This window comes from Motacilla alba, chromosome Z (assembly GCF_015832195.1).
Source record: "Motacilla alba alba isolate MOTALB_02 chromosome Z, Motacilla_alba_V1.0_pri, whole genome shotgun sequence".
Taxonomy (NCBI): Eukaryota; Metazoa; Chordata; class Aves; order Passeriformes; family Motacillidae; genus Motacilla; species Motacilla alba.
The window spans coordinates 56,095,226-56,110,750 of NC_052046.1; the positions used below are offsets into that span (position 1 = coordinate 56,095,226).

Sequence of the window (15,525 nt, forward strand, 5' to 3'; positions counted from 1 at the left end):
CATGGTAATGTGTGAACAAAACCACAAATGTCAAGATTCAAAGGAACAGACCTTTTAGTTGTGTAATCGTAGCAACGTGCACTTTCTTTTCTAGCTGATAGATTCCAACTCACAGTATTTTCCACTGCTTTGGATACAACCTGTTGTGGTGCTGTATCTTCACTGATTTCAACTGAATATTATCCGTCTGAAGATAGCAAAGAAGATTAGAATAAACAGCCACGGGTAAATGAGTCTATGTGCTCTAACAGAATTTGGAAAGTAGTAGAGGACCTCTCAAGATCATCATGCTATGATACAAAAAAAGCAGCTTCCTCCATGTCAGTAGTGCAACTTACTGCAAAACATAAAACCTAGATCCTTTTACTTTTTTCAATACAGCCATTCTTACTCATATTAGCCCATGCAGGGAATCGTCTATCATTCCTAAATGTTCTTGACTCCTAAGGCTATATGAAAAAGCACATTACAGGAGTCCATGAAAATTGGTCAGTCACTTTCCTCCTTTTCTAGCAATCCTCACATAATTTTGCAGCTATCTCCACAATGCATCCCCCATTGTTCAGCTTCCTAGTTATTAACAAGATTCTCATGAACCATGGTTCACATCTCTGCATGTGCAGCCAGCTAACTCACCTGTGACTTTTCTGGGGAAGGAGCTTGTGATAGGCACCTTCTCTTTCCCTGTTGCAACATAGCCTTGCTGTGTTGTGCCTTGCTAGAATATAGGAAGTTTATTTTGAAAGGTTCATTAGCTACAGTTTTATACAAACATTGTATATATATATTCATATCCTAAAGTACTTGGCATATTGGACAGACATTTGATATGTTGCAGTAATGTAAAATATTTAAGGAAAGGAAGAAACATTATCCTTGCCTTTGCAGGTTTGTTTTCCTTTCACTAATTTATAATGCTGAATTAAAAGAAATTGAAAGAACGTATTTTTTAGAAGGGGATTCTTTTCCCCTCCATTGTTCATTAGCCATGCACAGCTACTTAAGTGCCAGGATCACCTTTGCAGATCATGCATTTTTGCATAGTAAGTCTTTGTTTACAAACATGACTTTAGTGTTCAAACTCCAGCACACACTGACTCATGCTGCTGATGATTGTTTCCTTACTATAGGCATTTAATTTTCAACTGCGATGCCAAAGTTCTCATTAAAGAAACAGCAAGATGGCTCCTCCTCTTAGTGTAGAAAGGACCCAGTGATGGCCATGAAGTAAAATGAATTCAGAAAATAGTCAGTTCTTTGTAATAGGTAGCCTTCCTTTTTCTGCCAGTAATTCTGGGTTAGAAAGCAAGAAGTAAGAAATGGCCAGTGCAAAATATCCCTGCCATGAGCTTGGATGAACCCACACTCCTGCCTTTGGCAGCAGGGCTTGGAGTTCTCACACATCTCACAGGGTCACTTGGGCACATGCAGATTATTAGACCTGACAGTAGCCACCCTTCTCTTATGACATGTAGCCTGCATACAGAGATGCTTTACACCACCAGAAATTCAACCTGGGCAGATGTTCCAGGTATCTTTCTGAAGTTTACTGGTGCCTCTTTTTCATTCTGTCATAAGTACATCACACTTACCTGTAATCTGGTGAGGTGTTCCACCTCTTTCTAGACACAAAGCGATCTACATTTAACCAAGAGGCTGTGTAAGTGAGCTACCACTTCTTCCCTCTTCCCTGGCAGCTGGACTTCATCACTGGCTCTTGCCCCTGAACCATGCTTTCTCAGGGTGGTAAATAACTGCATGCACTGCAAAGGAAACACAAGCATGGCATGTGCAGAGATTAATTAATTAATTAATTAAAATTAATAAGAGTATTACTAGAGAAAGAAAAGCATCTGGAACTACTTATCTGCACAATTTTTCGTCTGTACAAGATTTGGGGTTGGTTTGGGGTTTTTTTTGTTTTTTTTTTTCCCAAAAAACACAAGCTTGCAGTAAAAGTTGTTGCTTTGAAATTAAATAATTTGACATCTGTATGATATTACTGGTACTGTCTGTGGAGCTACTGTTGTTGAATGTGTTCTGATTAACACAGAGTGTGGTAAAAAGGCTCAACACATAATAAATGATACTAGAAAGTTTGCTTGGTCACTTTCAGACCAGAAGAATGAGCTCAAACTGATTTGGGAGTCTGTTGCAACTGATCTGTCAGTGTATTAATTCATGTCCCCTTATTTTTTTTTTATTTTTTTTAACTGGTGGGAGTGATCCATTGTCTCTAAAATCAAGCTGCTCTTTGCAGTTGACTTCCTACTAACATGAGGAGCAAGCAGTGATTTTGCTTCCAGATGAAACCTAAGGAGAACAAACATCTGTGAAGAATGGAGAATGTGGCAGCACAGTGAAGTGCCTGGGAGCAAAGTGTTCAGCATGCTCACTAATAAGTGTCAGCTTGATTTGAATCACTTGCTAAAGTGCAGTCTGGCTGAAGTCGAAAGAACATACCTTTCCTCAATGAAATGGAATCCCAAGGCATAAATAAAAGATTTCACCTGGGAAGAGTGATTTACAATCTCCATCCCAAGAAAGATGCCTGTGATTTACCACACCTCCTTGTTTTAAAGCAGAAGCAAAATAATCCCTTCCCCCAAAATAACCCCTAACCAGCAATCACCAGCACTATCTCCATTAGCTGGAAGAGAAGTCTAAGATGCATTTACACCAGTGATTTAGTTGAAGTCAACAGAGTCATTCAGATGGGATAACAGACCAAGAGACCAAGTAAGGGACAAACTGGGGCCATAGCTACAAAAATCTTGAGAAATTCAGTAATACTTAAAAAAAATAAAAAGAAAGAAAAAAGGCTATATCACAGTGGCTGCTGTCCAATCTAAGACTCTGATCGCATATCCCAGTCAAAGGAGCCAACTAATTCATTTCTGACCATATGGATGTTGTAAAGTTGCAGAGATCAAACCCCTCCTTGACAGAATCTTGGATGAATGAAAAAAAACATTTCTGCTCCCTCTTAAGCAGCCATTTCGGGTTTTACAGGGAGCCTGATCCATGTTGGGACAATGGTTTGAATGGTTTAGTCAATGCTAAAGAACATTCACACAGCAGATGCAATCAATAAAGCTTATAATTTATTTACTTCATTCCTGAGTCTGAAGGGTTTGATTTAAGGAGCTGACATGGGATCTCAAAGTGAACAGTAGCTTTCTGTGTGAGTGGCAGGTTTCAAATACTGTCTAGGTCTTAGTAGATCCTGCATTGCCTCTTCCTAAGGACTCCATTGAAAGTAAGACACTATTCATACACACTCTCAGCAGATCACTACAACTATCTGTGTCTGCTTCTAGCTGTTCCCCTAAATTACATACACAAAATAAAAAACCACCAGGCAGGAATGACTGGGCCCATTTTGAATACATTCAGTCATGAAGCTTGAGCTTCTGTGGGTTCTAGGAGGCACAAAAAATTATAATTGCATACAGTTTCTACTTTCATCTTCCATCCTTCTACTGACTGAAGTTGAAAAAAATGAAATAGGGTAGAGAATCTGAGGTGGTTGCAAACTGAGAATAACTGGAACTACTTTTCTTCTTTTTCAGCTGAATACGCCACTATTTCCCAAAATGAAAATTTCACGGAAAACCCTAAAAAAATTATTATCAGGGTCAGTCAGCAAACTGTATGCTTCTCTCAAGTAGTCAAGTTTACTCAGTTCCCCTACAACTTCACCCTTCTTTCCAGAATTAAGTAAATTATCTGTGCAGAGCACTGACTGAGACAGTAAAACATTCTTAGGTGAAACAGTGCTTTACTGCAAAGCCTGTGCTTTAATTTGCTCAATCTCTAAGCCAAAATTGGAAGCCACTTCTGCCACAGGAAGTGTTTAATATATTTTTCTTTTCAGTCCTCAGCAAAGTGTCAGCCAGATTTAGCACAAACTGGACAAGGGTGGGGAGAGCTGTGAATGCATAGAAAACCTTGAAAATTATCATGCTGCAGTAAATAAGTTGAAGAACCTGCAAGAAAAGATCATTAAGTGATTTGGCCCTTATTTTCTCCTTCCACATTTTGATGACCTCTAGTAAAGATGAATACGGGGCGACTGCATAACACGCTTATTATACATTTTTATTACAAGATGCTAGGTATTGCCTAAACCTCTAGTCCCATTTACACTATAAGACATAAATAAGCAGCGTAAATTCAGTGAAGTAAAGAAATGTGAGCTTTTGTATGTGCTGCATTTATACCAGTGTTGCCCTAAGTTAATTTCTTGGGATTCCCTGATGATGGGAAAAATTCCACAGGAGTGTGTCCTACAATGTCCCTTAGTCCAGGGAGCAGCGTCCTCAGCCCTATGTCTACATTGTCTCAGATCAGAGCATGCTGCTGGGTTTTCAGCCAGAGAGAGTCTGCACACAGCAAACTAGACTGATAAGACAAGGGAAAAATAAATGAGCCCAAGTCATCCCTGCTTTTCATAACAGAGAAAGAGCTACACCAGAGCACAAGAAGCAGGTGGCACTGAGGCTTCTCTGAGATCCATTCTGAGTGTCTTTTGAAAAAAATCACAACAGGTTTTTGAGTGTCTAGGTGGAGCTCACACCACTGTGTAGAACTCATTTTTCCCCATGTGCTGCACAGCAAGGGCCATTACTGATTTTTGTAAAGGCACTAGAGAAATACGTTTATTGTTGGAGTTCATTGGCCCTCTGCTTCTGCAGCTTTTCTACATTTCTCACGTCCTGCAAGAACTCAACACAGAAATTATCTCTCCTCAAGGTGAACAAGGTCAAATTTTCTTCTTAATGAACTCAGAAAGCACATTGTCCACCCCAAGTACTTGGCAAGACTGTACAGTACATGTACATCAAAACCATAAGCAACTTTCGCACTCAGAAAGAAATGTTAGCATTGGCTGCCGTACAAAAGGAATTATAAAACAACAAAGAGAAGCAGAGACCATTTGGGATATTCCCAAATGGCAGGAAATACAAATGGCAGGAGTAAGGTAGATAAAAGATTCATGCATCAGACCAAAATATACTATTTCTGTTCATAAAATTATACTTAAAAGGTTTACTTTGTGTTTTACAACTCAAGCCCACATTGATAAAAATGCCATCTCTCAGCCATCTCTTGATATAAAAGGTGCTCTTTGGTCCTTCCTGAGTGAGATGAAGAATGATTTATTTGTCAGTCAGAGAATGATCTAAAAAAGAAATTTTGCTCTTCTACTTTTAGTCTGGAAGAATAAGGAAAGAAAAGCACCACTCTTCAGGCTAATGTACCTGTGCATAACCTGGTCACCCATCACTGCCATCTCTTCTGGCATTCACCATTGGGGACGTTGAAATTTCTGAAGAAACTGGAAAATTGTAGTGAATTTCCAGTTTCTGGTACCAATACAACATGGAAAAAAAAAGTGCTGCCATTTGCATGACCCAGTGCTGATTCTATTGGGAAAAACTGTGATTGACTTTAAGAACAAATTTTCCTTTTTCTAAGTAGTTTTACAATGCAATAACATCTCTGCTTGCTTAAGTAAAAGGAATGTTATTCTGTGCTTGAATGAAATATATTTCACCCTTGGCAAGAATTCATCAGTTTATTTTGGGGGATGTAAAGTTCTGTTTATAAAAAAAGTGATGGGTAGAAAAAAAAGAGTATCTGCTCTCCTTTTGAAAGCTTTGGAATTTTTGCAACTATTTTCCATTGGAGAGAAGTTCTGGAAATACCACCTCCGTGTAGTCTGATAAACCAATGTAATGCAGGTCTGCTTGCTGCTTTTTATATAGTGTTGGGTGGGTATTGAATTATTGCTGGATTGTTTCCAAAAATCATCAACATAATAATAAAAAAACTTGTTCAGAATATGTTTATCCAAATACCTAACTAGTTTTTTGAGGAGAAAATCCATATTGAGCAGAGATATCATTTGCAGCAATAATGTCTGGAAGAAAAGAAAAATGAAATGTGTCAGTCAAAGTAAACAGACTCTATAATGCAGCCCCCAGGAGGCTAAGTTACAGCAAATAATATATTCAGTTGCATACACCTAGCCCTATTTTCAAAGTCATAAACCGGGGTGGATTTGTCAGAGTTTCAACAATATAATTGTTTAGCTGAATTGTTTAGCTGTAAATTTTCCTGCTGGCAAGTTCCAGAGTTTTCAGATAATCCCAGGCAGGGATTCAAGCTTGCCGTCACAGACACAATAGATTGTTCACAAGTCACATGCAGAGCCTGCAAACCATGCTGCCACAGAAGTATGCTGGGGATCACGAGCTCCCTCAAGCACACAATTTAATTTGAATATATGATACACAGATACTTCCAACGTGGTGCACAAAGAGAGTGCCATTATTTTGGATTATGTATGATTAACAGAGGAAGTGCATCTTGAGCAATAAGATGCATTCCCACTTGAAGCCATGTAGAGAGGGCTTGGCTGAGGCCTTTTTTCAAAATAGTCAGGGGAAACACCTGTGTCTCTGTTAACATGAAGCATGGCCCATAGCTTCTTATTTTGGCTATTTTTGTCCTGACTACACAACTTATGTCCTGGCAGAAAGATCTCCTGAGGTTTTCTGTTTCATTTGAATGCTTATTTGCTTCCATCTAAGTTATACAATGGGGCTTGAAGTGTTTATAGAAAATGCTACAAAGATAGCAGTCCTACTGAAACCACTTCTTCATGGGTAAACATGATGGGAGCTGATGTACATAAACTAATGAAGAGGAAGGGAAACAGAAGAGCATTTCCATTTCTCACTAGATTAGGAAGTCAAAGACTATTTGCTTAATTGAACTGGAGCTTTCTCTAAAACCACCATACACAGAGGCATTTATTTATCCTAAGATGGAAGCAAAGCAATGCTGGAAGACTCCAGAGAATGGTGCTGTGTCCCATCTCTCACATAGACTTCCCTCTCTCATATTTGAAGGGTAGCACAAATCCTGCCAACGCAGACAAAATTTTCCACTGCTGAAAGTCACTGCAAATAAGATTTACCCATTAATTCTTAAAAATCCCAGGATCTATTGCAATAACTACAACCATCTGTGTCCCTAAAATTGCTTTATAGTGTGAGAGCAAGACAGTGAAACTCTTTCCTCTATTCCTTTTTTATCTGCTGCTGATCCTGAAGAAAGGACCTTCTAACCCATTCATAGTGAGTTGCTGCAGCTGCTGTTGTGGAATTTACCTTTGCATCTTAAAGGACCACATGGTTTTGATCCCACTGTGCTACGGCACAGGACCTGCCACTTTACCTTCATGACTTTCTCTCCCTAGCCATATCTGATCACTGTAGTTCAAAGAAACATGTCTCACAGGAGGTCATCCAGAACATCCTTGAGGGCTCCTCTCCAAAATCACTAACTCTCCATGTTCAGCTCAGCTTGGGGGAAAAAAAAAAAAAAAAAAAAAAAAAGAGAGAGAAAAAGTGGAACCATTTTCCCAGTTTTTTAAATAGGAAAGCTATGTCAAACTATATTACCTCTATGCTCAAAAATTTGTTACAAGGCATTATGCAGATACCAGGAAAAGCTGCAAGGAGACTGGCTAGCTTGAAGGGACAGCATAAATCATAGAACAAAGAAAGCTGAGGTGCTGAGGTTGAATCAGGCTTGCAAGAACTTTCCTCAGGTGGCTCAGCTTCCTGCAGTACCAGGTTTGCTACTGGTGCAGTGTTCAGTGGTGCAGGCAGACAAAGCAGAACAGGACACAGACACACAGGGCCTACCATGACGCTTACTCTGCCCTTTGCTACTTCTGCCTCGTTTATATGTGACAGGGTAGTTTGCAAACACAGTGGTGCAGTTCAAGTGCTGTGGTTTGGTGAAGGGCAGGTACTCAGTGTTAAATGCAGCCAGTTCTTTTTGCTGAAAACCTCCACACTCCTTCAAAAGTAATTGGAAGTAGAACACTGAGTGCTAGAGAAAGAAAAATGTGTAAGCATTTGCTGTATAAGTATTTGCTGTCTCTCTTAACAACACATAGAAAGAATTGTCTTATCTTTCTTCTTTGAATACCCCTGAAGATCAAGAGGCCGATGCTCAAAGGTACTATAAGTTCCTCTATAACACAGTTATCTAGCTGGGATCTGTAACTCTGTACTTGCCTCAAGCATTATCCAATAATTAATCAGATCGCCTTGGTCACACATACTTGGAGTGTAAAATTCCTCTGCAAGAAACACACACAAGTCCTGATTCGACAAACACAAGGCTCTGATTTATTCATCCATTTGGTGCAACTAGAAGCAAAGCTATTGTTTTTCACCTGGGGTGTGATCCAGCGCTCATTGATGTCAAAGGCAGTGCTCCCATTGACTTCCATGGGACACAGGATCAAAGTTTTTGCCCACCAGCGAGTGAGAGTAAGTCATGCTGGTAAGGAGGACAAGATTCCCAAAGGCAATTTAGAGTGAAACAGATTTATCACTGTGTGTTAGGTTACAGAAGATGCTCCTTATAATCAAGCCATCTAGCCTCATCATTTAGTACTTGTGCTGAACAACCCTGCCCCACTGGCTAAACTCCCAAACTTTCATTTAGTCTCTGTTAAATTCAGTGTAAAACTCAGAGGTAATTTTCTTATTTCCTTCCCTCCTTCCATCCCTCCTCATTTCCTTCCTCATTTTCTTCCTTTCTTTCTCAATTCTTTTCTTTGGTTCATTTTTTTGTCTTTTCCTTTCTTCAGCTTTCATAACTTTATGATTATCTTTCTTTCTTCCTCTTCCTTATTCCCTCTCCTTTTTTCTTCCCCCTCTCATTCTACCATTTCTCTGACCTCATCTGTCTTTCATTTTTCTCTTTTCCTTCTTTGTTTCATAATTTTCTTGTTGTTTTTAGCATTGCTTCAAAATACTAGGTATCATAACTTTGGTTATACTTTCTATAACAGCAGAAAAAAATGTGTTCTTACAGCATGAGAGAACATTCAGGTTCTGGAATATCACATATGCAGCAGCTGGACCCGTCATTCAGACTCCCTTGCTGCAGCTCCCTGCTCTCCAGAGTATGTTGGGGGAAAGTAATGTAGAGGCAATCTGCCTGGCAGATGGACACTTTTCTTGGTACTAAACAGGAGCTCACCTTTATAAGATAAACTTTTTCAGTTAATGTTGGAGTTCTTTAGGGTTTACAATAACTTATTTGAGAGCAGAATTAGACCTCCTATAGGAATATAGCCTTTGCTTTCCTCAATTACCTTAAAACTGGCTTTTCATCTTTAAAACTGGCTTAACATCTTGATTGTTAGTAATTTCTTCAATGAAAATGTGATATTGTTTCTTCCACATGTTTCTTAGGGCTAACTATTCCTATTTCTGCTTTTCCTTCTTTTTGCTTGGCCCTAAATGCACTGAAATGTCCCATCTCCCATCATTTGAAGGTTAGGGGTGACTGGTTTATGTAGAGTTCACTTCAGTTGTATTGACATATGAATGCAGCAGCTGGCATACTTGGGCCTCTGGGCTCCAGCTCTGAAAGCCATTTCCACACTGTAAGAGGACAGATGCAGGCTGCGACCCATCAGTAGGCTGTCTATACGCTAAAATAATGGAGATAGTGATACACTGTCACCAGAATATAGTCTCAGTTCCCCAACTCTTAATGGTAGAACAACACAATAGGGTCAGACTAAAAAGGTTTCCTTATGAAAATTTTATCAGCAACTTTGGTAAATTGCTGTGGGAAAGGTGCTTTGCTCTCAGGCAGACCTGGAACCTGTTTTTACAAGGTACAGCTCTCATGCATTGCCTCACTCCCGCAAGATATTAAGGGCACTCAAATTGAATTAACACCAAATCAGGCCGGTGCACTTAACAATACAAATGCACTTAAGGGACGCCTCAGAATGATTTGTGACTAAAGAAAGCAAAGAAGAAATCAGCCTTGAAGACCACAGGGGTGGTGTTGTGTGTCATATACAGGAAAAGCCATAAGTAGAACTAAGAATACCGGAAAACCATGAACTTCAAGGGCTCTCAGATACCTTAGTCCCAGCCGAAAAGTAGATGGTCTCTTTTTGTGGTATGCAGAAACAATTGATAAATAAATTACAGCCAATTTTCTTAGCGGCCTGCTCTCCATTACCTCTGACAGCAGTGTAACTACTTTGCTAAAATGATAAGAGGTGAATAATGGTATATCAGGTAACAACAAAGGAAATTCTCCGAGTTGCCTGTTCTCTCCATGACAGCAATGACACAATGCAGAAGTGAATGAGATGTGACGTGGCAACTGACAGGGAGCTCCATGTAGACTGATGCTAAGGCCAAAGCAGCTGAACCATAACCTAGTAAGAGCAGGGAAGCAGTGGGGTTTTGTTTTTCTGTTAAACTGTCAGAGTCATTCTTTTCAGGAAGCCACCTCTCTTCACCACCACTTTTCATCAAGTTACTTAATTGTGTCTCTTTCTGACCCTGCAGGCTGTATTCTCCCATAAGCTAGAGGACCAATCCTGCAAAGTTTAGCTCATATAAAGTTCACCAAGAGCATTCCACACTTCAAGATTTGAGGTTTACAAAGGGATAAGTACATCATGGGGAAATTGTTCCATAACTCCCTTCTGGTCAAAGACTAGCATTGGATTAAAAGTGTCATGCATTAAAGTTGTGTGTTACATGGATATTCTCTTCAGCAGACATGATGTTGGAAGCACTATTAATGAAAGGAATGTTAGTCTTCTCTCTTGACTTGGCAAAACAGTGGGGTCTTAAGTGACTGGAAATGATAGTGAAAAGGAAAGTGAAAGAATCCAGACATTTTTCTAAGTCCAGAATCTCAAACTAAAATGGTGCGCTGGTTTTGGCTAGGATAGAGTTAATTTTTTCTCACAGTAGCTGGTATGGGATTGTCTTTTGTATTTGTGCCAGAAGTTGTGTTGATAACAGAGGGATGTTTTTGTTACTGCTGAGCAGCACCTTTCTGCTGAGCAGAGAGTCAAGGGCTTTGCTTCTGCTCACATAGCCCCAGCAGTGAGTATGCTGGGGGTGCACAAGGACTTGTGAGGGGACACAGGTGGGACAGGGGACCTCGACTGACCAAAGCAATATTCTGTATCATATGGCATCATGCTCAGCATATAGACCCGGGGACAGGAGAAGGAACCAGGGCATGTTCAGAGTGACAGCTTTTGTCTTCCCAAGTCACTGTTAATCATGTTAGAAACCTACTTTCTTCAGGTGGCTGAACACCTACTGACCATAGGAAATGGTGAACAAATCCCTTGTTTTGCTTTGCTTGTGTCTGTGGCTTTTGTTTTATTTATTAAACTGTCTGTATCTCAACCCAAAGGTTTACTCATTTTTACTCTCCCAATTCTTGCTCCCATCCCACCAGGGGGAGGGAAGTGAGTAGGTGCCTTGTCGGGCTTAATCTTCATCCCAAATTAAACCATGAAAAATAGCTGTGGTTGTGGGGAGATTTCTGCCTATCAATTCTACCGTTGCTGGTTTTGCTGCTATTAGAAAAATTAGCCAACTCAATCAGACCTTTTGATTTGGTATACAGGACTTTCCTTGTCCTTGACCTAGAAGGATTGGTATCCTAGAAGATACCAATCATTGAAACAAGACTCTTTTAAACTCATCACAGTGCTGTGGAAAAGCAGGGCAAAGCTTGGGTTTATGTTCATGGCAGCCACATCAGGACACTGTGAACCAATGAGGGGTTTCTATGAGCTACACTATCACAGCTGAGCAATGTGCTTATATGCTACAGAATTTACTGTCAAAGGAAACATGATATAAGGCTATTTATTTGAGCGTCCAGTGGCAGACTAGACGCAGGCTCAAATAGTGCACTGGCTATGGAGTGCACTCTCATCTTCCACATGAGTGCTAAGAAGTAGGAAAGAAATGTCCCACATGCCTAGAAAGCCTGGTGAGGATTCTAGCAACCTGTTGGCAGAGAAAGACATCTAACCACCCCTACGAGCAGTAGGAGCTGCAAAGGAGAGAACTATTCCACCATATATCATTCAAACAATCAGTGGTGCGCTTCATCCACATGGAAAAGGTCTCCTTCCTACATGGCCTGAAAATCAAGCCCTAAGGGGGAGCCAGTGGGAGACACTTAGGGCAGAATAGACCTTTCCTGCATCCCAGAATAGAGCAGAGCAGCCAGGAGATAGGATGACACCCTCACACAGTCGAACTCCCACCACGGGAGGACAACTCTTGACAACAGCAGAAAGACTTTCTTCTCCAAATATTCATCCAGGCCTTAGTCTGGCCAATGGAAGATATTTCTCTAATTCTGTTTATTTTAGTGGGGAAGGAGAATAAGTTAAAAATTTTTCACTTTGTACTGTTGCTACCTAAGTAGCATCAAATGGAAAGCAAAGTATTACTGAGTCTTTGTCTCTACTTCTGAGATGAAATAAACATCATATGAACATTCTCAACAGAGAATAACTTCAGGATGGAGAACATGTTTGCAGGCAAACCTTTGTGCTCACAACAGCAGAAGGGAAGTATGCTGGGCAAGCAGTTCAGCCTCACCTCTGTGCCTTCTGTCCTTCAACCCTCCTACCTTTCAACCCAGTAGGAACTCAATACAAATTACTACACTGTGGCTGCTGAACCAGATGACCCACTAGATGTCCTTCTTAACAAATGTTTTTTTAAAGTTAACAAATGGACTGTACAGCAGATTCCCATTAAATCAGGCCCTGCATCAGTTTGTGCTCTTAGTGTGCTTATAAACAACTCCTCTTGGAACAGTAATCAAACATATTTGATTAAATAGCAAAGCTTTTTTTTTTTTTTTTTTTGCCTAGCTTTTAAAAAAAAGCAAAGAAATACCTGTCTTTGCTTTTTTTTTTAAAAAGGATCACACCCTAGATTCTTAACCAAGTTTTTATTGCTGGGGAGAATTCCTTAATTCCCTTATAAAATTAGTTCTTGAAAAAATTCTGGGGATTATTTAAATTCTATAAATTCAAAAACTGAAATATGCTTGTATACCAAATAAATGTGTATGTGAGTCAAAATTAATCAGGCCTACACATCTTGGTATAGCAAGATTGAGATGCAAACAAAGAATAATTAAAACTCAGTCTTTTCATACATTAGCCAGACTCTAATATTCTGCTTTTACCTTGGTTTCTTTATTTTCATTGGAGTTATGATTTTGTATCAAATTTCAATTTAAAAACAGAAAATTTAAAGCTATTAAATGGGTAGAAAAAAGAAAAAAAGAAATTATTGATAGAAGTTGTAATAAATAATCAATCATTTTAAAATCCAGGCAGTCAATAGGTTGCTAGCCACTATTAAAAAATGCGCATTATACCTTATCTTGGCATGCTTATAAGCTTTAATATCACTTGTTACTGCAAGGCTTATACTGCTTTTTCTCCTCTAGTAAGCATTTATTAACACTCCATAAACTGTCTAAGAATAAAATCATATTGTAGAATGCAAAATAAAATACCTTGTGTTCAGAAGTCCATCAAAAAGATAGAATATCTGTCCTGGTGAAACTGAGCCTTCTTATGAAGATACTAAATTATTTGGAGTCAGTTAAACTAGATTTTCTATAGTGCAAGAATTAAATAGCCTTCCAGGAATCTCTCACATGTATCAGAATTACAGACTGAATGAGGCTGGAAGGGAGTGTCCAAAGGTCAACTGGTGCAGTCTCCCTGCTGCCACCCAGAGCCGGTTACCCAGGACCATACCAGACAGCTTTTGAATACCCCAAGGATGGAGACTCCATTACTTCTTCAGACCACCTGAATTGGGGATCAGTCACACTCACAGTGAAATATTGTTTCCTGATGTTCAGACAGAACCTCCTGTGTTTCAGGTCACACCTACTGCCTCTGCTCCTGCCTCTGGATACCACTGAATGATGTCTGTCTGCATCTTCTTTTTAAGGATAAGATCTCTCTAAGCCTGCTCTTCTTCGGGATGAGTGCCAGCTCTTTCAGCCTTTCCTTACACGAGAGATGCTCCACTCCCTTCATCACCTTTGTGGTCCTTTCCTGGACTCTCTCCACTACGTCCATGACTCTCTTGTACTAGGGAGTCCAGAAGTGGCCTCAGTGCTCCAGGTGTGGCCTCACCAGCATGGAGGAGAAAGGATGAAAGGATGACCTCCCTTGACCTCCCGGCAGCAGTCCATCTAGCACAGCCCAGAATATCATCAGCTTTCTTTGCAGTAAAGGCATATTTTTTTCATGTTCAGCTTGATGTCCCTCAGGATAACCAAGTCCTTTTCTGCAAAGCTGAGCAATACATAGCTTTAGCAAGCACCTGACCCAAATTTGATGTAACGCAATGTGGTTTTCAGTATGTTTTAGTTTAACTTGAATTCACAGTTGAAAAGTATCCTCTGAATAGAGAAAGTTCAAAATTTGGTCTAGGGAAAATGAGTGAGAACTTCAAGAATCTAGCTGCTCCCTTGGATCTCTCCCGTAATTGAGAGTTGCTTAATTTTATACCTAAACACACTTTCGTTACTAAGAATTTAGCAGATTGTTAGAATATTACAATAGATTCCAGTATCTTTCTCTTTCCGAACCGACTTCAATGAGCACAGCTATGGAGGCAGATGTTGGCTTTGCCCACCCTAAGATTTAGCAAACATTAATAATACTAAAACTTAATAATTGCCAAACAAGGAGACAAATGGTTGTTTGGTTTGAAGTCAGTCAGCTTACATATCCCCCGACAATTTAAATGAGTTCATTGTATTTTATGAGCATTAAAGCTTCCCTCTTCAACAGTCAACTCATTCACTTGATTTAATTTTAATACATGCTGTGAAGTTATATCCCTTGAAATTATTGGGTTGTTTGAGGATCCCCAGATGCTCCTTCTTCAGTTCTCTCTTTCAGTCCCACTTGCTCCCCTCCACACACCTCTTATGTCTTTGCTCAGCTGATGCTAGCCTACACACATATATTCATCACAACAGGAGAGTTTTCTCTCTCACAGACTCATACTCAGCAGAACAATACAGAATAAATTTCCCCTACTTACATATATATATATATATATATATATATATATATATATATATATATATATGTATGTATGCGCGTGTGTGTGTGAGAGTGTGTGTGTGTTCATAACCTTCAGTCTTCAGTGATTACAACTACCTGACTTAGGACTTCCATTGAACCATGAACTGAGGTTTTCTTTTTTTATTTTATTGGCTCAAGTTCTCATTCTATCCTAGAAACAGGAAATACAATTTCCTGTATTTCAGTTTCTGCCATCCCTGAACACATAGCTGGGTGAGAGTTAACCATTACATTTATCACACTGTGTGTGGAGTTAGGTTTCCTATTATATCCATAATGTGATCAGCAACTGGGTGTCCTTGCATAGATTGCCAGTCTTTTATAAAGCTCACTAATATTGAAGAATAACTATCAATGCCACCAGAAATATTTGTGATTGCAATGGTCTAATTGCAAGCATGGCATTGAGCAGACAAGCCAAAATCCTATGGTAACATGAGGAAGGGCATATCCACTTTTCTGTCATATACAAAGTTTCTGACAGCAGGTCCTAAACAGAAGTTATG

The 15,525-nt window shown here is 39.6% G+C and overlaps 1 protein-coding gene across 1 annotated transcript in view; it reads right to left on the bottom strand.

Moving 5' to 3' along the window:
* Nucleotides 1-1,346: 1,346 nt before the first annotated feature.
* CCDC171 (coiled-coil domain containing 171) overlaps nt 1,347-15,525 on the bottom strand; it is a 206,358-nt gene continuing 192,179 nt past the window's right edge. Inside the window, exon 24 of the mRNA XM_038125193.1 lies at nt 1,347-1,763. Coding sequence (XP_037981121.1) covers nt 1,623-1,763 — 141 coding nt within the window. The 3' untranslated portion in view covers nt 1,347-1,622. The remainder of the gene's footprint in view (nt 1,764-15,525) is intronic.